Source organism: Carassius carassius, chromosome 11 (genome assembly GCF_963082965.1).
Source record: "Carassius carassius chromosome 11, fCarCar2.1, whole genome shotgun sequence".
NCBI lineage: Eukaryota > Metazoa > Chordata > Actinopteri > Cypriniformes > Cyprinidae > Carassius > Carassius carassius.
In genome coordinates this window covers 30,614,154-30,639,582 of record NC_081765.1, presented here as the reverse complement: position 1 = coordinate 30,639,582, position 25,429 = coordinate 30,614,154, and the positions used below count along the sequence as shown (strand labels likewise).

Genomic DNA, 25,429 nt, shown 5'->3' with positions numbered 1-25,429 from the left:
TTAAAAGTTTAACGTCATTTTTGTATTGAATTAATTTATAATCTAATTTGAAAAAAAAATCTATTTTAATTATCTTGCCTTCTAACAGTATTTTTAATACATTAATTAGAATCTAAAAACCCCGTATTTATAGTTATATTAAACATTTTACCAATATTTTTGATATTAACTGAATCAAAATCTAATTTTAAAAAGTATTTATTTTTATTATATTGAACTTTCTGGTTAATGTTTTTCGTATTGAATGAATTATAATCTAATATTAAACCTTTTTTTATTATATTGAACCTTTTTTCTTTGGTATTGAATTGTTTGTAAACTTAATTTTAAAAATGAACTTACATTCTCACTTATAAAGTAATTATAATTATACGTCTATAATTATACATTATACAAAAAATGAATAATGTAATAACATCTCTTGTTTTTATTAATATTGAATGAATATAAGTGATCTATAATTACATTTCTCTATTTATAACTACATTTTTCTTGCTTTGTCAGCCGCCATAGTAGGATTTTTTCCCCCACCTCAGCGGACTGTGGGATTACCTTTTCTGTAAAAGATACATGCTGTTGTAGAATTTGGCCAAAAGAAGACATCTTAGAAGTGTCTGTTAGAGCAGTCTTTGTGTCATTCAAATTATGCCTTTAAATGTTGCCTATGTAGGCATATCATTGGTTTTGAAGCAGAGCCAGGAAGTTAGTGAAGGATAAAAAGCCTATCCGACAGAAAAGCCCCAGTGATATCACTTTAGTAGAGACCAGACTCACAACTGGGCGAGGATAAATTTACGCCCACCTCATTAGGGGTGTTCTATATCCATCAAGAAGGAAAGAGTCATGTCATCCTCTGCAGCACAGCTCAATTGGAGTTAAAACAGGAGGTGGAGAAAGAGGAGCGAGCTTTCCGATGCTAAACTACTCCCATAACTCGCTAGTGCTGAACTACTGGAGCTCGAGAGCAAGAAAACAGAGACTTTTCAAAGATTGCTTTCTTTTTGGACAATTACAGAGCAGTGCACTAAGGCAGGTAGGAACATCTTGTGGTTCTTTTTGTGCTTTGAAAAACATCTAAAGCACTTTAGTGTGTGTTCACATCCTGCTATTTTTATGTGTGATGATTGGGAATAATCACAAGCTGCTGATTATGTGATATCACCCGTGTCTGTGAACAGGTGATAAAAGCGTGCCAAAATAGAAACCAATTGCTTTTTCAAGAAAGAGGTGTGTCTGATTCTTCATCAAGATGCCAGATTCTAATGACAGCGACAGCTCCTCTGATGTCAGGATATTAAGTCATTAGGTGTTTAAAGGTGCAAATAAAACATGACATCTGTTCTGCTAATCTGAGATGATCATTCTCATTTCATGAAAGTTTTAACCTGCTAAGAGATTTATATGAGGTGCCACTCTCCTCAGTGTTGCGGGCATTTTTTTTTGACTACTAAAACTGTGGGAGATGTTTGAAACAGCTGAGAAATTGTTAGGGAAAATTCTGAAGAATAGAGGGTGGGGATAATTTTTTCCACGCTATGCTATTAAAGGGAAATTCTGGCACTAGACCTGGTCTCACAGAGGAGAAACAAACATTTCAGTTTTGACATGAGGTCAAATCATTAGAAAACATGAAGTCTCTCCTGCAAAGTTTGGTTTATGCAGATTTAGGGACGTCAAAAAGCAGTTAATGTTCACAATTTTTATACAATATCCTAACTGATTCATGTTAATGTGGCTGTGCATAAGTCATTTATCAATATCTAAATAGTTTGGGTACTGTATGATTTTTATGTTTTTGAAAGAAGTCTTTCTTGCTGACCAGAGCTGCATTTATTTTACAAAAACACAGTAAAAACAGTAATACTGTGAAATATTATTACAATTTAAAATTGCTGTATTCTATGTGAATGGATTTTCAAATGTAATTTATTCCTGTAATGCAAAGCTGAATTTTCGTCAGCCATTAATCCAGTCTTCAGTGTCAGAGCAATCATTCTAAAATGCTGAATATTATGCTGAACTTGGTAGTGTTTCTTCTGGTAAATGCACTAATTTACATTTTATGTGCAACAACGGACATCAAGGTTCGCAGCTTTTGACAGACATCAGCTTGTGTATTCCTGTTTTTAACCCCCAGTCAAGCCAGTAGGTCACATAGCTGCATGTGACACAGGGTCAAAATTGATCACTGAATTTGTTGCAAGCAGACATCTATAACCTAAAGGTCAACAGGTCTCTTGAGGTAACCCGGGATGTCCATTTTTAAGGATCTTGAGGGAGCTCTTAGCCTCAAATTGCCCACTGTCTGTTCTCAGGCCATGTGATGCACACTGGTCACTGATTGAAAAGCACTGGAAGTCATAGTTTAGCAGGTTAGCAGCATCGTACTACCAAGCACACTGAACAGTACACAGCTTCTTTTTGTCTTCTGGGATTGCAATGCATTGTTGATATCAAAAGGCCATTGCAGAGTGAACTGTCAAACAGTGGCTTAGTGGTTTTGGAAAGCCAGAAAACAGTTACAGTCTGTTATTAAAATGCATGACCACAGGGAAACAAGACACTGATTGTTAAGAGCCAAAGATACATGGACACACAGCCACCCTAAAATAGGTGTGTTATGTGTTTATGTAAGTGTCCGAATGTGTGTATTAATGTATGAGTATAGGAAAAGATGCTACAATTTCAAGGAGACAGGAAATGCCTCCAATCTTGTATGTGGTGATTTTTCCACTGGTGAGCCACTGGCTTGGACTGGGAGCCTGGTGCCATGCCTCATGAGAGGCACAAAATCTGACTCACTGCACGAGGTGGAGCTGCTGTCCGTTGCATGTGTGAGTTCATGTGCATGTTTCAGGAAGAGAACCTGCCTGACTTTCAAAGTAACTGAGTGCTCATTCCATAAATGTTTGCAAGTATCTCAGTAGTGCACTGTAAACAAGGTGTTAGCATCCTTCTTTCCAATAATGAATACTTTTTGTTGCCATTAAAGAGATAATATTTTTTAAATAATTTACTCATTTTCGTGTCATTCCAAACCTCTATGGTTTTCTTCTGTGCAAAACAAACACAGATATTTTTTAAACTATGAAAGTAAATGGGGTCTTAAACAACATTTTTGTTGAAGTATTCCTTGAACTGAAACTGGGCAAGGGATTTTAGTTCTCTTTATGCTTTGTATGGGACTTGATGGGGAGAGTAAATGTTGAAATTAAGTGTTATTGTAAGCATTTTTGAATAAGAGGTTTAAACTATAATAGCATTTAATGTCCAGTTATGTTGGGATTTAGAATAGATTCTGTCATGTTTTGCTACCATTGTAGTGAAAAGTGTAGCTTTTGCTTGGTTTGACACATGGATAATGTGCGGATTTATTTTATTTTTTTACTCAATTAGTATTCACTATTAAGCATGTTAATGCATGCTTTTGCTATCCTTTGCTAGATGATGTGACATAAATGACAAAATTAAGTTCATAACTTGGTATTCTTAGTGAAGTTGCTTAATGCTTTTATGTGTATATATGAAATAGCTAAATGTATCAACACATTCCATTTTTCTTTTTGACTTCTACAGACGTTATTCACACACAAGGTCCATTGGATGGTAGTCTCTATGCTAAGGTTCGGAAGAAAGAGTCTCTTGAGGGAGGGGTCACAACCAATGGTCTCCAAGACACTGTCGATCACACTTTACCTGCTGTAGACCACACTGTACCACCAGTCGACCACGCCTTGTCTGTAAGCAGTGACTCGGGCAACTCCACTGCTTCTATCAAAACCGACCGCACAGATGAAGCCAGCCATCACCCGGCCTTGGTGAGTCAGCCCTCCTCCCAGCCCCTCAGCCCAGAGGAAAAACAGGAGCTGGACCAGTTGCTCAGTGGTTTGGAAGCACCAATGCATCGCACAGGTTACCAAAGCAGCTCTGGCGGCGGAGGTAGTGGAGTTCTACACCTCGTCCCTGCCCAGGTTCATGTCAATGGACACAACAACATAGACCGTGAGACAGATATCCTTGATGATGACCTGCCCAACAGTCAGGAAGGGAACAGTGTGGACAGTCTCGGAACCATCTCGTCTTTTGAGGGCAGAGCCACTCCAGCAGATCTATACTACCAGTCAGAGACAGCCATCAATGGACAAGATGCACAAGATGACTTGGAGAAGGGTGTCCATGAGAAAATGCCAGGGCCCAAAGTCCAAAGCTCCTCATCTGTTCAAGAGGACTTAGGCTCCTCTAGTGGCTTTGCCAACCAGAATGGCAACATCTACCGATCTCAATCATTAGGGACAACCCCAACCACAGAGCAGAAGTACATGCCCAAAGCTCCCACACGCACGGTTAGCAGTAGGGATGCAGTGCAGAGGGGAATGAATGTCTGGCAACAATATGGTGTTCCTGAGGTCCCAGTCACAGATGGGGTCACCTTTAACCCTGTACTACAGTCCCACAGCCTTCCGGAGTTTACTCACATGGCATCTCAGCAAGAAATTGAGCAGTCGATTGAAGCACTCAACATGCTGATGCTGGACCTTGACCCAGAACTTACTCAAGTCCCCAAGTCCCATAGTGCCCCACCTGGAGAAGGTGGAGTGGTCACCACCCAACCATTAAACCCATTCTCTGAAACCCAAGCACGGCCGTCCTACCAAGCTGATGCAGCCATTCATGGCCGTGGTGGAGTCTCTTTGGGGGGATACCCTACGACCTTTCAACAGGTAGCCGCAGAGCCTCCACAACCCACCATGAACCAGCAGAGACCCACAGCCATATCCCAGCATGCTGCATTCCCTTCTGAGGCAGAAGGTCAGGCTCCAATGTCCCAGTCCACAGTACCTTCCTCCGCCTTTGGATTTCTCCATTTGAAACCCCTCAACATTTACCCCTCTAGTACCACGTCCCAGTCCCCTGAGCCCCAGGAGAGTCAGCATAGGTATTCTGCCTCCTCATCCCCTCTGCCTAAAGAGTCTGAACCGGAAGATGCCAACTACAAATTGGATGGTCTTGTAGCTCACCGTGTAGCTGGTAAGATCAACTTTAAAATACCTCTTTCAGCATTCTCAGAGTCAGTTTACTTATTCAAAGGTACAATAGTAATGATACATTAATCATTCCTTGGGCAATTAGCAGCCAATACTTTTAACCATTAGGATACATTACTCATGCAAATATTTATGTTGTATAGAATGCAAATTGCAAAGCTTAGGACGATTTTCCTGGAAGCCTAAAGGCGTTTCTCAATGTCAAGGATACTTCCTTGGCAGGACTGGTCCTTCCAAGTCACTTCCTTCAGAGGCTAGGCGAGACTCCTCTTAAGCATTCGGAGAACACGTAAATGGAACAGGCTAGCAAGTGCACGTAATTGCGTCATTACGTCAGTGAAAAGGTCCGTTTGAATAACGCTGTGAATGGTGTCGTTAAATTACTTTGGACAACTTAACTAGTTATTTATAAAAGAAATGCAGATGACGCAACCAATTGTTAAATGACAGGTCCGGTTCAGTTAACCATTTGTATTTATATAATTTACAATATCAATATGGTAGTAATTTGTACTTGCATTTAAACGTTAAACTTTACTTATATTTACTACAGTTATAACAAATGTTTAGTAACGTAAATAAAAACCGTTAACGCTCCGACTCCCTCTAACGTTCGACATTTTTGAATTTTTGAACAAGATTGCAAAGCTGCGCGCATAGGATTGTGGGTGATTTGAGAGCGCGAAGGATACACATATGCATACTTTCCTGTGTATGGGATATTTTTTGAACGAAGGACTCGAAGGACCTTGGTAGAAATTCCGAGGATCCTCGACATTGGAACAGTCCTTCGACGGATGTCGATGACGTAGCATCCTCGAAATACTGGCTTCCGAGGATCCTTCCTTGACATTGAGAAACACCTTGAGTCTACTCATTTTCAGTGTTTTTCGAATAATGGCAACACGTAAGAGTTGTTTGTTGACCCAGTCTTGTTTTGTTGCAAGCTAAATTCACCATGGTTTTTCCAATGTTGAGTTTAAATTACAGATGTTATTACTAAGTCTGTCACATACTGCTGATGGATCTTGCAATCCAAAATGTAATAAATACAGTATATATAGTCTTCCATCTAATCCTTGATACACATATGCCAAAAACATAAATGTGAAACGTTGTTACTTGAATTAGGGCTGATGCATTGGATCTGGGCTCACTTTTGCCCCCTAGTGGTTCTACAGTACAGGTTTCACAGTTAATGTGCCTTCTACATCTTTAATAACTTACCAAATTAATGTTTAAAAAGCATCAACGGGTTATGAAGGTCGCAAACTGATAAAAAGAGCTTTGTCCGATGATGAGCCAGAAGAGCTGTGTTAGCAGGAAACCAACATTAAACCTGAGAGGAAATAACTCATGGACAAACCTAGTCAGCTATGTTTCTGTTTTATTATAGCTTAGTAGTGTTGTTGACTCAGCATAGATAAGTGTTCCTGTAATAAGAAGGACATGATGAGGAGGAAGCTGTTCTTTTTCTTTGTAACATTCCCTTGAGTCCTTGATCTTGATACAAACTCTTGCAACACTGATTAAAGAGCTCTCAGTATCTAGTAGTGAGATTTGGTTATCAGACCTGTCACTATCTAGAATTAGGGGAACACTTTGTCTACATTTACCATCCACAGTGTTCTGCCACAGATAGTGTGTGTTTATCTTTCCAACTGAAGTTAAGGTAAATACATGCTATATGTTAGGACTGGGCAATGTATCGAAAATTCACAGTGTATTTGGAAATGTTCATTTATTTTTTTAAGCTATGTCACCCAGCCTTACCATATTGCTCATTTTTGAAGATATTTGCCATTAGCATTATGCCATCTTTTCCCCCTCATTTTATTCATTCCATCATGTTTATCCTGTATTTATGAAACACCCGTGTCATCATTACCTCCGGCTTCCCTTTCTCCTGTTCACCTTCGTCCTTTACTTCTTGGCACGGGCCATCATCCCTTCTCTTCCTCCTACTCCTCCTCCTCCCTGTGGTGTGCAGAGTACACTGCTCGAATCCGAGGCATCAGTGAAAGGCAGAGTGTTCCTGAGCACGGCCACGGCCACCGCCGCCGCTCTTTCTCCTTCAGCGGTTGGTCTCTCTGATGCTCTGCCGCCCGCTGACATTAACTCATAACACCGTGCATGTTGTGTGGTTGTGTGCTATTTCTCTGTTTTCTCGCCCTGTATCTTATATATATATATATATATATATATATAAATATATATATATATATATATCTTATATATATATATAAAGAACAGTGTTGTTTTGGAACCCTTTTAATTTCGTATTTTTGGCAAAAACAATTGAAACAATCATTGATGACACAGTTTAATTTTGGGATAAATATCTTTAACAAAGGAGTAAACTCTGACAAGTAACAATAATTAGGAAGAATAAAGTCTCCCATTTCCCATTTTGCTCTGTTTTAATTTCTCTCCTTTATCTCCCTCAATAATTTAACACTCTTCCTTAACCATAACCTGTGTTGGAATTTCACCTTGTTTGGGTGAAATAACTGTTAACACGAGTATTACTTCAGTTTGCTCCTTTGTGCTGGGTGACCTCTACAAACAAATTGCATTTGTATTATGTGACGAGTTAAAGTTACACAGTAGCAGGACAAAGGCCAGTCTGTCTGGATCAACTGAGCCCATGTCTCAAGATCCAGTCTACCAGACCTGGGGAACAATACTAAAGTGAGCAGACACTGGCTTCATTCAAGGACTCTCCTTTACCTTGGTTTAAGCATTTAGATGAAGGACAAAGGGTAATAAATCCTTCCTGAGTCTGGAGACCATTATACAATCCTTATCTGCCACAGGGGAGTAAACGTCTCATACACTGACTGTCTTCAGTCCCGTTTAAGGCCACATGCAGGCCGTGTTCAGTAGCTAGGTACCAGGATGAATGTTTGTCTTGGGCCTCTCCTGAGTCTGATCCATTCCAATACAGATAGAACAATGGCATAAAAGAGACCATGGAGAGAGAAAGAGCAGTTTATCCTGCTTCTCAGTTTAGAAATCTTATTTACCTCATTCTGGATCCCAGATATTTAGAAAGGAGAAAGCTATGGCAGAAAAAGAATAATTCAATAATTCAATTCAAATATATTTGTAATGATTTTACTATTGATGTAAAAGTGCATTACTACTTATGTAAAAGTGTTTTTGATGCTTTTGATCTGACAATTAAGACTTTGACAGTTAAGTGTGTCATTTGACGATTTTGCAGTCCTTAATGTCTTGTGAAAATATAAATCAAATATTGTTTTAATTTTTGCATATGAATAAATATGAGTAAATATAATTATTCTTTTGTTTATTTATTGAATAACAGTGTGAAACTAATGCTTTGATTATTTTAACTATAATTTTATTTTATTTCTTGGATTAAGCATTTTGAAGCATTTTGAATCTGTTTGTTTGGTTTAAATGATGGTTCCTCTGATTGAATCAACTAAGTTACAGCAGCTGGAATCTATTAGGACAGTGTGATCACTAAGGTAACAGCACAGTTTGTCATGCACAGCTGTAGATCTGGCTTACAACATCTGTTTTGCATGTTTCCTCTCCTGACCTTGTCTGAAGTGACTTGGGGATATAGGCCATATGATATCCCAGCACATCCAAGCGCAGACCGGTCACTTTTAGGATCTGAATGTTTGACATTGTCGTAGAAACCGCATGAGTCTGATCCAGGAACGGGAATAGATTGCAGATGGAGTGTGAGCACCCTCCCTTTGTGACATCACTACCTTATTTTCCTGAATTGCTTGTTTTGCAGGCAGCACTCCAGAAGTGGTTTAAATGCCCCCTGGATGTCTGGCTAACACCACGTTTAAGAACAAGGGTGACCACTTGTCAAAAAGTGGAAGTGGTCAATCTCGCTGAAGTTGTTTCCCAGTGCACGTGAGGTTCTGATGGTCTGAGCTGTGGTCTGACCACACGTAACAATCGCAGGCTGCGCTCAAGGAGCTAGTAAATATTTTGCTCATCCTGTTGCCCGGTTTCCATGTTATTCCACTCACTCCCACCAATGTATTAATGCTTTGCTTTCTCTCAAACTGAGTCCACTTGAATGATTACATGCTTTCATGCTCTCACAGGACTGGTAAAAGCTATATTTCTTATCTGTAAGTTGACAGTGAATAGTGAAACCGCTTCACTTAAGCCTAGCACACACCATAATAATACATTGCAGACTTTCAGCCTGTGCACATTTAAAGTCTCTAATTCTATGGCAGCTTAGAAAACTAGTAGCATGTATTTCCAGTATCATTCATGCTATTGTTTTCATTTGAAGTTATTTTTGTCTATTTGCTATTTTGAACTCCCTACTAGATAAACACTCACACAACTCACACAAAGAGCACAGGAGATTCGATTGACAATTGCAGGGGAGTTTGGCTTTAGCATGTTGCTAAGCTAATGACATAATACTATAATTAGAATAAAAATACACAGAAAACATAAATATCAAGTAAACCAATTAGCTGTTAGCTGTAAGATTGAACTACTTTAATTATGGTTTTCCGTTACTGAACGGATGAATAATAATAGTTATTATATATATATATATATTTTTTTTTTTGTCTTGGAAAACCACTTAAATAAATTGAGGTGCATTCCATCTGCATTCGTTTATCAAACTCCTTTAGTTATGCATTTCTGTTCTCTGTTTTTGCCTACCTACTAGAGAAGACTTGCACAAATCCAGTTTTATTTACACCATAGACTTTTGGGATCAAACAGAATGTGATGGAATAGGCTTCAAAGTTGTTTTGAGGCTGTTCCAGAGCTTTATCCAGAAGTACACATTACCCTTTAAAAGAGTTTATAAAATATGTCTGCTTTTTTTAATCTAGGCTGTTTGAATGAAAACATTGTTCGTAGTTTTAACAGGCTTTTATGTGGTTTGAAATTGGACTTCAGTGCAGCTTTTGACAGAGTGTTTATTCTTAAGAGCTCATTGGCAGTTTTCCATGGATTTCTTCAAGACATTTTGACATTTGGAAATTTTTTATCATCAAATATGATGAATGTTCTTCTGCAGGCCCTACAAGTTATCTGTTAGAGATGACGTGATATGTTTATTTTCTTTGTCAGGTGAAATGTCACCAGATGAGACTTCAGTTCCTGGACGGTGCCGGACCATCAGTGAAGACCTTTCCCAAGATGAGAGCCCAACCCGAGGAAGCTCGGTCCGCTCCCCCATCCGCTGCATTTCTCCCGAGCTGGCCAATACTATTGCTATGAACCCTGGGGGGCGGCCCAAGGAGGTAGACCACATGGATTTTACCCCTAGTATTAATCCCAGAAATAAATGTGGGTGTATATGTGTTTGTGCATTTGGATATGTGTCCACCTGTTCTTCTTTCTCCAGAGACACATGCACAGCTACAGAGAAGCGTTTGAGGAAATGGACGGGGGTCCCGTCAGCCCCCCTCCGATCACTGGTGGTGAGGCCCTACCCCAAACCCCTGCCTTCCCTGTCTCGCCACAAACCCCTTACTTCAACCTGAGTAAGTTTCACGCTGGAGGAGGAGGGAGCCATAGAGCTGTAGAATCACTGCCTCTCTTTGTCACCATTTTAAAAGGGTCACAACCATCACTGATCATTGCTTCTGTTCATTTTGATGATCTCGAAAACACAAGTGTTTCGCATAGCAAGAAACTATAATAAAGTCAAATTGTCAGTTGTTTGGATGTTATTGGTGTCATAGTTTTTTTTTAAATGAAAGCTCTGTTTCAAAATCTAGTGAACTAGGCAACATCATAGGTGTGCTTCTAACACAAACATGAATCTCAGTTGAAACTCAATTTCAAGTCGGCTTTTACATGTATGACTCCACTGCCCATGTAGAGTGTTCCAGATTGCACACTTATGAGGTCATAGATAGTTAGGATGCAGACTTGGGCTACATTCACACTAGTGTATTTTTCTTTTTTACTTTTCGCTTACACCTGTCACTTATTTCTGACCATTGAAAACTGAGACTTTCGTAAAATCTGCAGACCGTTTTAGTTTGAAAAGGTCCCAAAACTGAGACTTTTGAAAACTATGGTATGGCTGTCCACATTCGCTTTGCATTTCCTTGACAACATTATGACATGAAGACTGAACTGCAAACTTTCCTTGCTTTATTGTCATTTTTAGCAGCCATTGTGCAGCTAAATTCAGTATTTTATAATACAGCAGATGCCTACATGTGCAAGAGGCGTGCTTAGCTTAGAGCAATCATCAACAAAAACATCCTTGTTTTTTTCTCACCATATTCATTCATACTCATTGTTTTACCTGCCAGTGACTAGCAACCAACTTCCTGCTTACTCTTTTACATGCATGCCCAGTGTGCATGAATGGCCATGTGACATATGTTTTCGGTTGTGTAGTGTGGACAGAGATCGTTTCGGAAAATGCAGTAAAAAGGCCTGTGTAGACGAGAATCGTTTTCATTTTAAAATGCTGATTTAAAACGAAAATGCACTACTGTAATGTATGTGGTGGACAGCAAGAAAGCTCACTAGGTTTTGGAACAGATTCATTGCGTTTCATAATTAGCACATCAGAATAGTGGTGTTTTTTTTGTTTTTTTTTTGCTTCTTTCTGTAAAAGAATCTTAACATTACATTAACACACTGTCTATAAGCCAACGTTAGGTCTGGCTGTACTTAAATCTAACCCTATCTCTGGGTGTTTGTGTGAGCCAGTAGATATCATTAACAGATGCTGTAGTTCATTCACATGTTCTCAACGTTAAAGATGTGTGGCCTCCGTTTGAGTGATAACACACACTTGGTGTTGGCTCATAGACATGCATAAGTGCTCAGATCAGAAAGACCCCGCTCGAACTTGCTCCCCAGCAATTCCCAATGTCTGTAGGCATGAGAAAGGCTTTTTGTCAGCAGTTTTTCTGGAGCCTGCTAGCCTCCACAGTCATTGTATCTCGATGCAAGAACAAGCACATTTGCGCCTCAGGTTTCATGTTGGGATGAATTTCTCCAGTACAGGTTTTTATAAACTATTGCTTCATCTTCCCATCCAGCATATTGTCCCTACAGGTTTAATATAAAGTTGCTTGTAAAAGTCTGTAGCCTCTTTATAAGGTTAGAAACACACAATATTAAGCACAGTGTTTTCGTTGGACTTCCACAGCATTTCTTTTTTTACCAGACACCGTATTTGAAATCAATTCAAGTCATCCTCTTGAGCTGACATCTTACCCTGAGGCCACTTCACGTTCAAAGCTCTTCAGACTAGTTCTGCTTCCACGAGCGTCTAGATGTGGTATCAGAGAATAAAACAGAGCTTCAGCCTACAATAACAGAAAACATAATCAATCAAATCCTGTCCTTTTGTGTTAAATTACCACAGGATATTTAGTGAACATTAGGGATCGGAGGTATGTTCAGTATTCATGATATACTTGTGATGGTTTTGCCGGTGATATAATGTGCTGTTTATTTACAAGCTTTTAAAGACAGTTTCATTGGACATGTTTTGTAATCCCTTTTTGTTTTAGAATTAAATATGATTATGCTAAGACTTGGTAAGTTGGCGTTAGAGTGGGTTCACTAGTTCAATTCAGGTCCAGCTATCAGCTTAAAAGAATCAAATCAAAAGTCATTCATTGATTCTTTTGCATTATCATCAGAAGATAATTTAAATATATGTAGGTAAATGCTGTTTATAATAAAATCAATGTAACTGAAACTTTAATAGCAAAAAAGTTACAGTCAGTTTGATTAATTTAATAATTTAGTCATTTCAAATTTCAGTACATTTATAATGATTCAATTAATAAATTAAATTGAATTGATTCAACAATTTATTTGCATTTTCACATATTAGCATTTTTCGCATATGATTTTTCAAGTAATAAAATGTCTTAGTAAAAATACTTGTAGGTAAATTTTGCTCTATATAATGTGATATTGGTGCTTAGAAATGAGCATGCCTCAATATCATTATTTCTTCTGTTTAATTTAACAAAAATCAGTGCAAAGCATGCCTTGATTATTTTTTTATAAAATTTGTACTGTATTTCACTTTTTAATTAAATATTTTAATGTAATTAGCAGCAATGGCAATTCAAAAAATTGAATAAATTATCATTTTAAGGCATTTCAGTGCAACATTCATACATTTTGAGATATATTAAACATCACCAAATGGCTTTGAAAAAAAAAAAAGCCACAGCCATAAACCTTCTGGGTGGTACTTTTGGATTCCTGGGGAGCAGGTGACCCGTAGGGGCTCTTTTTCTGTTCAGAGGTGGACAGACACTTTCTAGTAGCTCGTCTCTGTGGCTCCCTCCTCCTGCAGAGAACGGGAGGCTGGAAAGCTTCCCTATACAACCCCCTCCCCTTCTCCTTGTGTCCAATGCTGAAGCACTTATTCTGCCAAACATAGAATTGATTTGGATTCTTTGGTAAGTGGAGGATGCATGTGTGTCAGCAATTATATCAACTCAGGCCTGCCAAAATGCAAGCATATACTCAGCCTTTCCCAGGATGCATGTGGAGAGCAGCCCTGAAGAACACATATCCAAACATGTCATGATCTGATCTGATTTGACTCAGGTAGTCATTTCAAAATTTCTAAGGTGTAACGGGGTCCAAGAAGGTGATTTGATCACTTAAACCACAATCAGTGGACCACCCATTCACCTGTCAGTCAGCTATTGTGGTGAAACAAGATTTTTATTGAACATCCAGGAATAACTGTCTGAAAGAAAGCAAGCAATTGATCATTAATCACCCCCACACACACACGCATATTTCGGGTGCAATATGTATTGTATTATGCACTATGCTCAGACACATTTCGTGATGCAACTGTACACAGAATTGATTATGCAATTTGAATTTGTGCAATTTTATGAAAACAAAACTTGCTATCTTCAAGCGTGCTGCTTTCCACACTCTGCATCCACATCACCATTAATGCTGTTTGTGTGCACCAATGCACCATTTGTGTGTTCACACCAATCTTGTTTTGCTGGGCACCACTGTTTATTTATTGTTTTTGAGTCACTTATCCTGTTGTTCATAGCAATCGCTGTGTAGTGAGGTCTTGAATGTTTTCAATGTGACATTTTCGAGATCTGTTCTGCCTAGGTGTATTGTCTGCATGATCTGTCTTGTTTTCGTTCTTTTGACTGGGCACCGTTACAACGAGTGTTAATCATGTCATTAACTCTTAAAGAGGCGCTTGCACGGCCTTGCCACAGAGCATGAGACATTAGCTCATTCCCCAGCCATGTTACATAGTGAAATGGCCACCTCAGTCTGATGTCTTTAAAAGCTCAGTGAGTATTACGGTAGTCTCTCAAAGGCTCTTGGTCTGGAATTTGGTTCTCTTTCATAAGATTGCCAAACACTGATGCCTTGAAGATGAAAGTGGCACATACTGATCTGTAGTATAAGGGCTAAGGACCAAAATCATGCTTTGTGCAAGTACGTAAATGTGAATGCTTGGCCAATGCATTGCAAGTGCACCATCATATTGAACATGATTTGCTTCCACCGTAACAAACCTCAGCACTTCATGGGGTGATAGAATTACCTTCAATTGTCTGTGCCATTAAATCAGATGTGTGTTTGGCTTGTTAAAAACATATCAAGACCGCTATATACAATATGAATTGCGGTCTGGCACAATTTGGAAATAGGGCTGTTTAATTTAGTACAACTCATTAAGGAGCCAGTGATTAGTTAAAAATATTGACACATTTAATCGTGCTTTCTGACTCATCATAATCAACAGCATGTTAAAATGATTTTTCTGATGGCAAATGGATAAAGAAAATTTGTAAAAATATTTAGTTTCTTAAATGCTTTGTTTCAATTGAAAAATGATTTATCCGTTTATTTTTAAATATTTTTTAATTCTATGAATATATTTTTGTTATATATATTTCTATTTAATTGACTGTTTAAAAAAATATTTATTAATTTTTTTAAATAAAGACATTGATTTGATTCCTTTATTTATTTATGTTTAAGTGGATCTCCTAGTCCTCCATAATGAAAAAGGCAGAACAGAAAGAATCAGTTATATGAGATGCATTCTTGCATTCAAAAACAGCTTGATGGAGCGTAACAAAATTAATTCTGTTATTTTTTAATTGATTGACAACCCTAATCTGATTGCAGCAATACATGAAATTAAGCTTGCCAAGCTACAAGCATTTGCCTTGATGTACTTGCTTAAAGTGTTTTAAGTTAATGACACTCTGAATAATACACTTCTGTGTCGCTTTAGGTCGATCTCCACCAGGACTGGCTAAAACACCACTGTCCTTCCTGGGCTTGAAGCCCCACAACCCTGCTGAGATACTGCTCAACCAGAAAGGCTCAGGTGAGGCTTTTTGACACATATACAGTGAAATGCACATGAAAACATGCATGGTCTTTTGGCTCTGTTCTGAGCCACACCATGCTGTGCTCCATAAAGGGAGCTCAAATATATCTTGTGGGGCATAAATCAAAATAACCTTTTATTTTCTCCCTCTCAAGTTTCCCTTTCTCATTTTCTACTCTGAGCAGTGAGCTCATATGTGTCTTTAAATGAATTGGTGTTTTCTTTTCATATGCAGTTATATATTGGGATCATTTTACTGTGGTCTTTTAATGTGTGTGTGTGTGTATCTGTGGGAGAAAGTGAAAGGTTTTGTTCCAAAATCCAGTGAGCTGCCTACCTAGGTAGCATTTTAAGGGAACACTGACACAAAAAAGTCACATTATTATGCAGTTTTCTAAGATAGCTTTGTGGTCAATTCTAAAGCATTAGTTTAGGATTGGGAATAATTTTGTAATATTTACAATTTAAAATAACTGTTTTCTATCTTTTCTATTTTCTATTAGCAAATTCTTTACAGGAATTTGCCAATCCAATATAGGCCAATCCAACAAATTTCTAGTTGAATATGTCAGTTTAAGATGGCTCAGTTTAGTTTAATATAATAAAAAAGTTGAATTGATATTTTTTTACTTAATATTTAATAGTGTTACATTTTATTCTTATTAGAGTGTTACATTGTTGTCTTGCTCTAGCACAATGCTAACACACAAAAAAAAAAAATGGTATTGATATTCAGAATGATATTCAGAGTTGCTACATGTGCAGCAACTCCAAATCAGTCACTTATGAGGATGTTTTCTTAGAAAGTAGCTTTCTGTGTAAGCAGTAAGCAAGACAGCTCACTAGTTTTTGGAACAGAGCCGTTTTTTTAAGCTGATTTATTACCCCTTCTCTTTGTCCCAAGAATATATTTAATGTTTGATGATATGAGAGTTTTAAGCTTGATATTAGCAAGCTTAGCAAAAAGATAAATAATTTAATAAATAGTTCCTGTTAATGTAAGCAACTTTTTTTTTTTTTACAATGTCTTCAGGGGTGAAACTCATGAAAACAAGTCCACATTCATTTCTTATTTCTTTCCTTTGATTTCCGGGGTGATATATGACCTGGTCTTGTCTCAGCAGGTTCGGTGAGATTCACCCTCAGAGGCCAGCGGGTATAAACTATGTACTTTGTGTAGACTCAGAGGTAACAGGATCCTATGGGGAGTTGTGTAGACTCTTTAGATTGGAACAAGTTCTCATGCAGGGCTGATTTTAGCATTGCTCCACTGGGAGTTAATTTGAGGCCTGTCAAAACACAAGAGCCATACATACAGTACACACACTAACATTATTAGGAGATGATGTGTCACAGGGGCCTCGTTGTCTTACTATAGTTAACTTAACATGAAGTGCTTTTTGAAGATAAAGGGTGTAACTTTGGGTATTTTAATCTGCATTGGGGCCTGCTGGTATTTGGAGCAGCAAAAATGCGAATTAAGATAACATTGTGGGTTTTTTTGTGTGAGTTTCCCTTTTTTGTTCTCTTAAAAGTAATAATTCACATAAATATGCAAATGCTCTTTTTGTTTTTGCACACCTGTGTCATTACAATTAATTTTTACTTCCATAAAATACAAAACGAGACAAAGAGCAAGTTGTATGGACCTCTTTTACATTTTTTAAGAGTGTTTGTTTTAGTTTTTAATAAAGAACCTTCCACTTTCATTGTATGGAAAACAAACAGAGGTTGTGTTGAGGAAGAATGAATGAAGCTGTTATCCTTGTTTTTTTCATGCTTATGTTAGCAGTTATCCCTTCTTCTCCCCATCTCTCTGAACTTCTACAATTTCTGTCTTATGATTTTGTTCTTCTGCTGTCTGGAAAACAGAGAGTGAGGATGAGGAAGGTAAGAATGTACAGGATTTAGAATTACTATGTTACGCCCAAACCACCTCGTCTTCTGGTTGATTTTTGTCATCTTACACATCACGGTCATGTCCATTCTCCATTAAAACTCATTTTATCCTATTCACTTGTGACCTTAATGACATTTCAACAAAATTCAGGGTCAAATGTAAAAAGTGTATTTATATTTTATCTTAGTTTTGACTTTCGTTTTGTCTCTTGTGCTCACGGGTATTTCTCTTTTTGTTTCTTTTTTTTTTTTCAGAGCCTCGTAGCTATGTGGAGTCTGTGGCCAAAGCAGCTGCAGGTGGGTCACCAGCGTCACCTGTGTCTCCAAAATATGACAGCAACAGCTTAGCACGTCCTGTCGGGCCATCCCATGCCTACAACGCTCCTCTTTCCTCTAGCAGCCCCATTCAGAGCCCAGATGCAGTGTAAGTTTCCACTACCCTCATGTTTCATACAGTGTTATTTGAGTAGTATTTATATACTATACTAGGATAGTAATATTGTTATATATTTTGAATTAACTTTTCCTTTATATTTTCAGTTTTAGTTACGATTTTAGTACTTTTTTTATTTTTATTTTAATCCTTCTCGTTCTCTTGTTTTGTCTTTCAGTGAAAGCTCATTGACTGATAGCGGGGTTGGGTTGAATTCTCTGTCCCAGGCTGCTGTCGACTCTATCCTTCACTCCCAGCCCTCCGAAAGCACATACCATACACCCACACCCTCTTACCCCAGCTCCAGCAGCATGTTGGGAGGCTACATCACCCCTGATATCAGCCCCTCTCTGCCAGAGACCATGGAAAATAATGCCACCACCATCCAGCCACTCGCCGGAAGCCCTGGCACAAGACACCAAGCCATCCTGACTGACGTGATGTCTGCTCCCAGTCTCCAGCACAGACTACCTAATCAGGACGGCCCCGTTCTGGCCCATCAACCAACCCCGGCCAATGGTCATCTGCCTGGAATGGCCGGTAGTCCCATGCAAGGAAGACACACAATGGTGTCCCAAGGAACGCAGAGCAGTCCGATGCTGTCCAGACAGTATCCCGTCGCCTACGGGACTCAGAGTAGTCCGATTCTCAGCAGACAACCTATGGGACAAGCCGTCCAGAGTAGCCCCATCCTCAATCGACAGGCGTCCCTAAATCAACCAATCATTCTGCCTAACCAAAGCAGCCCGGTGTTGAGTAGACAGCCATCTGTTAGCCAACCCAACCAGGGCAGCCCCGTCCTGAGCAGACAATCCTCACTTACACATCCCAGTCAGGGCAGCCCCGTTCTGGGATACCACCCATCCCTAATGCAGGGTAGCCCCAGTCTGGACAGGCATCCGATGTACAGTGGCTACACCACTCCAGAAGAGCGGCACGGAGCCATTTCACGGCAGAGCAGCTCCTCTGGATACCAGCCGCCATCTACACCTTCTTTCCCAGTCTCTCCGGCTGGATACATAGATGGAGTGGGATTCAGACAGGGCAGTCCTGCCCCCCAACCTCAGCTCCCAGAAAAGAGACATGTGTCCGGCAGCGATCGCTCTAATGGTGGACTGTCCTACGGAACGCTCAACGGGAAGATGTCCTCGCCAGTGTCCAGTGGCGGCAGCACTCCAAGCGTTCATTTCTTCCATACGCTCCCTGATTTCTCCAAACTCAACATGTATGGTAAGACTTTATTAAAGTAAATTCCAGTAGGTATCAGTGGAATTAGAAACCTTCAAATTTCAATTCAGTTACTGAATTAGAATTGGAAACAGATTGCAGCATTGTGATTTATGCAGCATTGTGGTTTTAACTGTTATTGTGATCAAAATATATGTTATTCTGGAAGAACAATGGTTAATCTGAATAAAACTCAAACACTTTTTAGAGATCTTAATATTTTAATTAACATAAATTTACATCTGCATCATAACTCAAGCTACTACTACTGTCAACTCAAGATACTGTCAAATGTGCATTTCTAAGAGACAAAAACATATTCTCATATTATTAATATTGCAGCCCGCACTTCAACTGTGCTGAAGTTGTGGGTCATCAAAGTCAGGCAACGCAGACCCATTTCATGATTTAAGCATTATCACTAGAAAATGCAAAGAACTAAGACATTCATTTTTTATATTAAGATATTTATAATGTTAAGGAAAAATGACTGGAAAAGTGTAAAGAATTCAAAAATTTTAAGTATTTGTCATGTTCTGACCTTAAAGAGTAGTGTAAAGTGGTCATATGATGCAATTTCAATTTTTCCTTTCTCTTTGGAGTATTTCAAGCTGTTCGTAGATAGATAAGATCCCTAAAGTTACAATGACTAAAGTCTCAAACCCAAAGAGATATTCTTTATAAAAGTTAAGATTTGTCCACGCCCTCCTAAAACGCCACATTTAAACACGCCCCCACATCTACGTCACTGTGTGGGATGATTTGCATAACACCACCCAAATGTTCAGGCAAAGAAAGAAGGCGTAACTTTGAAAAATAAGTATTATTTATATTCATTATTCATTATTTATTATTTACTGAGAGAAAAATTTTAATTGTATTGCTATCGCCACGTCCACGTCGTGGAGACGCTGTTTGTTTCGCTGTGAAAGCAAAAGTACTTTGTTTGGCCTTACAAAAGAGGACTCAACTAGAAATCAGTGGTAAAGTTGTTTACAACACTGTTCCAGAACAGTTCAACCCAAATATTCAGATATGTGCAACGCATTTTACGGAGGACTATAAAGTGGGGCAATTCTCACTTTGCAAGGTCAGTCCGGCGCTTCTGACTCACAGCTTTTAAGTAGATTTTCATATTCAAAGAATGTACCACTGATGATTCAAACGCAAGTTTTAAATACTGTAGAGTAGTGCTTGTTGTTTGTCGTTTCTCCGATCACAAATGCAGACATGGTTTTATGTTTACACGGCACGATAGGCAACGCAACGTGTAAAAAGACAGTATAAGTCATTATAATCAGTAATTTTATAATAATTACACTTGAAAGAAAGAAATATTTTAAATGTATCGGATGTTGCCCAGCCCTATTTCTACATATATTTACGTTGTTAAATAATAGCCTATACTGACATTTTTAAGTGCTCCCCCTTTTTTTCTTTAATATTCATATAAATAATTTATTTTTTACTTGATTGTTGATTTTATTGACAGACAACAATGAAGTCAATGTGCATAAATACTATAGATGAGCACCCAGTTTTATTATTGTAATTATTTATTATTATTATTATTATTATTATTATTATTATTATTATTATTATTATTATTATTATTAATTACATGTTTTCTAGGATTGCATTGAAATAGCATATTAATGAAAATTTTGTCCTTGATACTTTTATCATGTATTAATCATTCTCAGAGCAGTGCGACATTTGAAGCTGTTATGTTGAATTATTATAGATTTATACTTTGCTGCATGTCTAACAAAACCTGTGACTATATTCACATAAATTCAGCCATAATTATTGTAATAAATGACATTGCAGACAGTCTCTGGTTTGGTTCCAGAAACTAAGTGCAATGTTATCTGCTGAAGTGCTATGTAATACTACATTACATCTGCTTAATAAAGTGCATATTTCATTTCCCAGATGGTAGTCCAGAGACCAGTCTGCACGTGAAGTTTGTCCAGGACACGTCCAAATTCTGGTATAAACCAGAAATCTCCAGAGACCAAGGTAGGAACGGGGTATATGTGTGTTCCAGGGTTAATTTATCTATATTTAAACCACCGAATGGAGTCTCATAACTCCTATAAACAGTAAAATATGTCTCACGCCACCCTATATGAGGTCAATCGCTGTTGGTCTCCACATCTGGTTCTCTTCTGTGCTCTTATTGGATTAGATCATCTGCGCTGGAGTCCTCTCTAAACGCAAGCACATGCAGTGACATCACACAGCACTCGACATGTGTGTTCAGTTAAATCCAGCGAACACCTGCATCTGCTGCTTAATTATCTTGTCTTTAAGATAACGAATAAACCTCCTTAGCGACTCACTCCCTATCTCTCTGTGTGTGAAAAAATGTCACATAATGAAAAATACATTTACATTTAGTCATATAGCAGACAGTTTTATCCAAAGTGACTTACATAAAGTAATAAAATAATACCAAAAAAAATGTTTAAAAAATCTGCCGAATAATAATAAAAGAAAATATAATAATATACAAATGACACACACACACACACACACACACAAATTTCTAAACAACTTGTGAATGTAATATAATATAATAAAAAATATGTTGGGATATTTAAATGCTTACATGTGCAGTTTGACAGTCCCTATCAGTGTTTATGGAAGATATTATTAACATTGTATGATTACCAATAGGAAATGCTATAATAAATGCACATATGCCACATGGACATTGTTGATAAGCATTATTTATATTCATTATTTATTATTTACTGAGTTAATGTCAATTTTTACTCACAAAAAGGGGGAAAATATTTTATAGTTAATATTATATTTGATTTATTTTATTTTAATATAATATAAAAATAGATATAATACTAGACATTTATGACTACTATTTAAATGAAAATTACTCTTATTATATTTATATGAATATATGTATCTGTTATTTAAAAAATATCTACAAACACAACATATTTATATTGTAAATGATTGAAAGATTGCATATTTTAAGTTAAATGTCCAGTGCTATGGATAGAATCCAAACACACACACACGTTTGTTTTTGTGAAAAGTGGGGACATCCCATATGCGTAATGGTTTTTATACTGTACAAACTGTATATTCAATGGCCCTACACCAACCCTACACCTAACCCTAACCCTCACAGGAAACTTTGTGCATCAAAAAAACTCTGTATGATTTATAAGCGTTTTGAAAAATGGGGACATGGGTTATGTCCTCATAAGTCACCCTCTCCTTGTAATACCTGTGCCATACCCATGTCATTATACAGAGTTGTGTCCTGATATGTCACAAAAACATGCACACACACCCACACACACACACACTCGAGTGTATATAAGGATTCTATCCATAATAGTAGTATTTTTGGTTGCACAATAAACAGATCCTGGGATGTCATACATTTTGGATTAATATATCTTGTCATTGATTATATTTATTTGAATTTTGTAAGACTGAAGCTACCATTATGTTACAAAATAAACCTCCCTTGTGATTGTCTTCTCCTCACTGTAGCAATCAACATGCTGAAAGATCAAGAGCCTGGAGCCTTTGTCATTCGGGACAGTCATTCATTCAGAGGGGCCTACGGCTTGGCCATGAAAGTTGCCTCACCACCTCCGACCGTACAACCTACAAAGAAAGGTATTTCATGTGCCTCCTCCAGGCATGCGGCTAATGCAGATAATCATTTGCAAGATGTATTCCAGACAGGAGATCTGGATCATAATCAGACAAACACATTCACACACCCAACAACATACACTGAAACACATGCAATGTTTCATGATGCAGTTGTTACCGTGCACTACCTATCAGAAGATTTAAAAACCCTACTTATTCTATTTTATAATATCATTGCATACATCTCTTAAATAATGGATTCTGATTGGTCAGTCGTGGCATTCTGTGTTCACACGCTTTTGTATAATGACACTAGATTGACCACTGTACCAGACAATAATTGAAACAATTCAAAATGTATTTATTTATTTGTGTAGATTAAGTTTGTCCAATTAATAAAATACAGAGATCAATATAGGGTTTAATTTAGTCATTTAAAGTCTGTTCTACAAATGATATTATTATTGGTTGTTTTTTATTATACTGTTTTGATATTTAAATTTCTTACTCAATCATTTTTTCAGCTGGAGATGTCGCTAATGAGCTGGTGAGACATTTCCTGATTGAGACGAGTCCAAAAGGAGTGAGACTGAAGGGCTGTCCTAATGAGCTGTACTTTGGTAAATCAAACTGTTTAAATTAGTTTAATTTAAAATTGAGTAAAATCTGTTCTGAAACCTATTGAGCTGTGTTTCGTATTAGCATGTTGCAAACACATTAAATAGTTGTTTTGAATTAGACTGAACCATGTTGAATAAATTTCTAATGATTTCTGCCTACGTAGCCTAATGCTCCCTAATAGGCTTGCGAACACTGACACAAGAATTTGTTGAATGTTCAATAATGTGAAAGTCGTAGAACAAATACTTGTGTGGTTTTCGCTCTTCAATATAAGTTAACATGTGAATCATTCCCTTTAAATCAAGCTGTCTGTGTAGCTTCCAGAAAACTGTAGAACATATGTCGTCCAAACGACAGCATGGGAGCAGCTGACATTATTAAGTACTGCTTAAATACCGCCCCTCTCTAATTTACTGTCTGCTGACCACATTACACGGAGGCCTAGTCTAGTCAATGTACAGTGCTGTCTTCTCCAGTATGCCCCGTTCCACATCAAAGAAGGAGACATAAAAACCAGGGCTGGGCAGCATGCGTTACAGTGATCATTGCATAAGCGTTTGTTAATTATGAAAAGCAGAACGGACGAAGAAGAACTCTGATTTGTGGGAACGAAAGCAGGTGTGGGTGAAATTTGGCAGGATTTCTCGGTTGTCGGGAATAGCACTTGTGTTAATAAACATACAGAGATTTTTAAGCTCCACTCCTCCGGCTGAATCTCTGCCAGGACACCCACTGCTTATGTGAACAGTTCACCCCAAAAAATGCTGTTATCATGTTTCTCATCATCCTGTCATTACAAACTCCTATGCTGTTAAATTTTTGCTGTTGTTACAAAAGGTGAATTTCTGTAGAATCTTTAAGCTACTTTTTATTCACTTCACAGTGACCACGGTTGTCAAAAAAGGACAAAAGCTCCATAAAAGAATCTTAGAACTTAAATCAACTTAAGTCTTCTGAAGTCATATAATAGCTTTGTGTGATGATTTTTTTCCACTGAAAATCTTGCACAGTAGTTCGAAGTGTTGTGTCAGGTTTTTGGTCTTTGTGTTTGTTGTGGCTGAACATCACTGACCTCCAATCTGATATTTGATTTTTAGTGAATAACAACTTACATTTAGGTCTCTTTTTTTCACATGGGTCCACAAGGCTTGTTTTATAGTGCACCAGTCATATTGACTGCTTCTGTGACACTTTATGTTGTTGATTCATGTATATTTGTTTTGGAGCTTGACAACATCTGTCATCATTTAATTTCAAATATTGAAAAGAATGGTCAGAATTCTACAAAATATCACCACTTAAAGAAGAAAGTCGGGTTTGGAACAACATGAAGGAGAGTGGCTGTTTAGGAGTGAAATATTCCTGTAAAGGGTCCTTAAAGTAAACTATCCTCATTTCCTGTTAGTGTTGATAAAATCTGATTGCTGAAGGAGGAGAGTTTAAAAGCTAATAATAACATTTAAAATTGGCATCAAGGACTCGTTTCCACTATCAACCTGGATATTTGGCTTCCGCAGTTCTGCTGTTTCTCATGAGTGGTAGGAAATATTCTGCCTAAGCAAAGTCTGTCCAGTTGTTTTTTTCCCCTAATATAGTAAAATATTTGAAGGAGAGCTTTAATAAAGAAAGACACTGGAGGTTAAACCAAGTGGCAGTATGTCCCTCCTATCGTCCAACTTTAGCTGACACAACTGGTCAACAAAATGGATTTATGGTTTGTCATTGCCCGGCATCAAAGTTTAACTGCTTCAAGAGGGTTGTAATGTAAAGTATGACCTCCTCTGATTTCTGCTCATAAATCTGACTCCATTTTTGTATTCACCTTCTGTGTTCAGGCTGCCTGTCTGCACTGGTCTACCAGCACTCCATGACTCCACTGGCTCTGCCCTGCAAACTAGTCATACCAACCAGAGGTGAGCCATCATATCACTTTCTCTACACATACAATGGGGTCCAAATGTCTAAGACCACATTCAAAACCTGTGATATTTTAATGCGAAAAATGTGTTAAAACATTTATTTTTAATGTATTTTTCTAATTCTTAATACATATATTTATTTTTTTCCACTCTGTAAGCTGCTGTAAGCAAACTTCATGTTTGCTCGCATTTATCAAACTATCCATTATGTTTGGGAACAAAAATATGACAGTTTTGGTCATAGTAGCCAACTGAAGCTAATTATTCAGTCATATTAGCTTTTAAGTGC

General features: G+C 37.8%; 1 protein-coding gene across 11 annotated transcripts in view; it reads left to right on the top strand.

Annotated features, from left to right (window-relative positions):
* tns1b (tensin 1b) overlaps window positions 1–25,429 on the top strand; it is a 235,509-nt gene that overhangs the window by 204,829 nt on the left and 5,251 nt on the right. For 9 of the 11 annotated variants that reach the window (XM_059562497.1, XM_059562504.1, XM_059562496.1 and 6 more), the window contains 10 exons: window positions 3,577–5,028; window positions 10,146–10,318; window positions 10,423–10,561; window positions 15,307–15,402; window positions 17,560–17,728; window positions 17,916–18,967; window positions 20,900–20,986; window positions 22,493–22,621; window positions 23,125–23,220; window positions 25,057–25,134. In XM_059562497.1, the coding sequence (XP_059418480.1) occupies window positions 3,577–5,028; window positions 10,146–10,318; window positions 10,423–10,561; window positions 15,307–15,402; window positions 17,560–17,728; window positions 17,916–18,967; window positions 20,900–20,986; window positions 22,493–22,621; window positions 23,125–23,220; window positions 25,057–25,134 (3,471 nt within the window). The remainder of the gene's footprint in view (window positions 1–3,576; window positions 5,029–10,145; window positions 10,319–10,422; window positions 10,562–15,306; window positions 15,403–17,559; window positions 17,729–17,915; window positions 18,968–20,899; window positions 20,987–22,492; window positions 22,622–23,124; window positions 23,221–25,056; window positions 25,135–25,429) is intronic. The other 2 variants (XM_059562500.1, XM_059562506.1) reach the window with 1 other exon arrangement.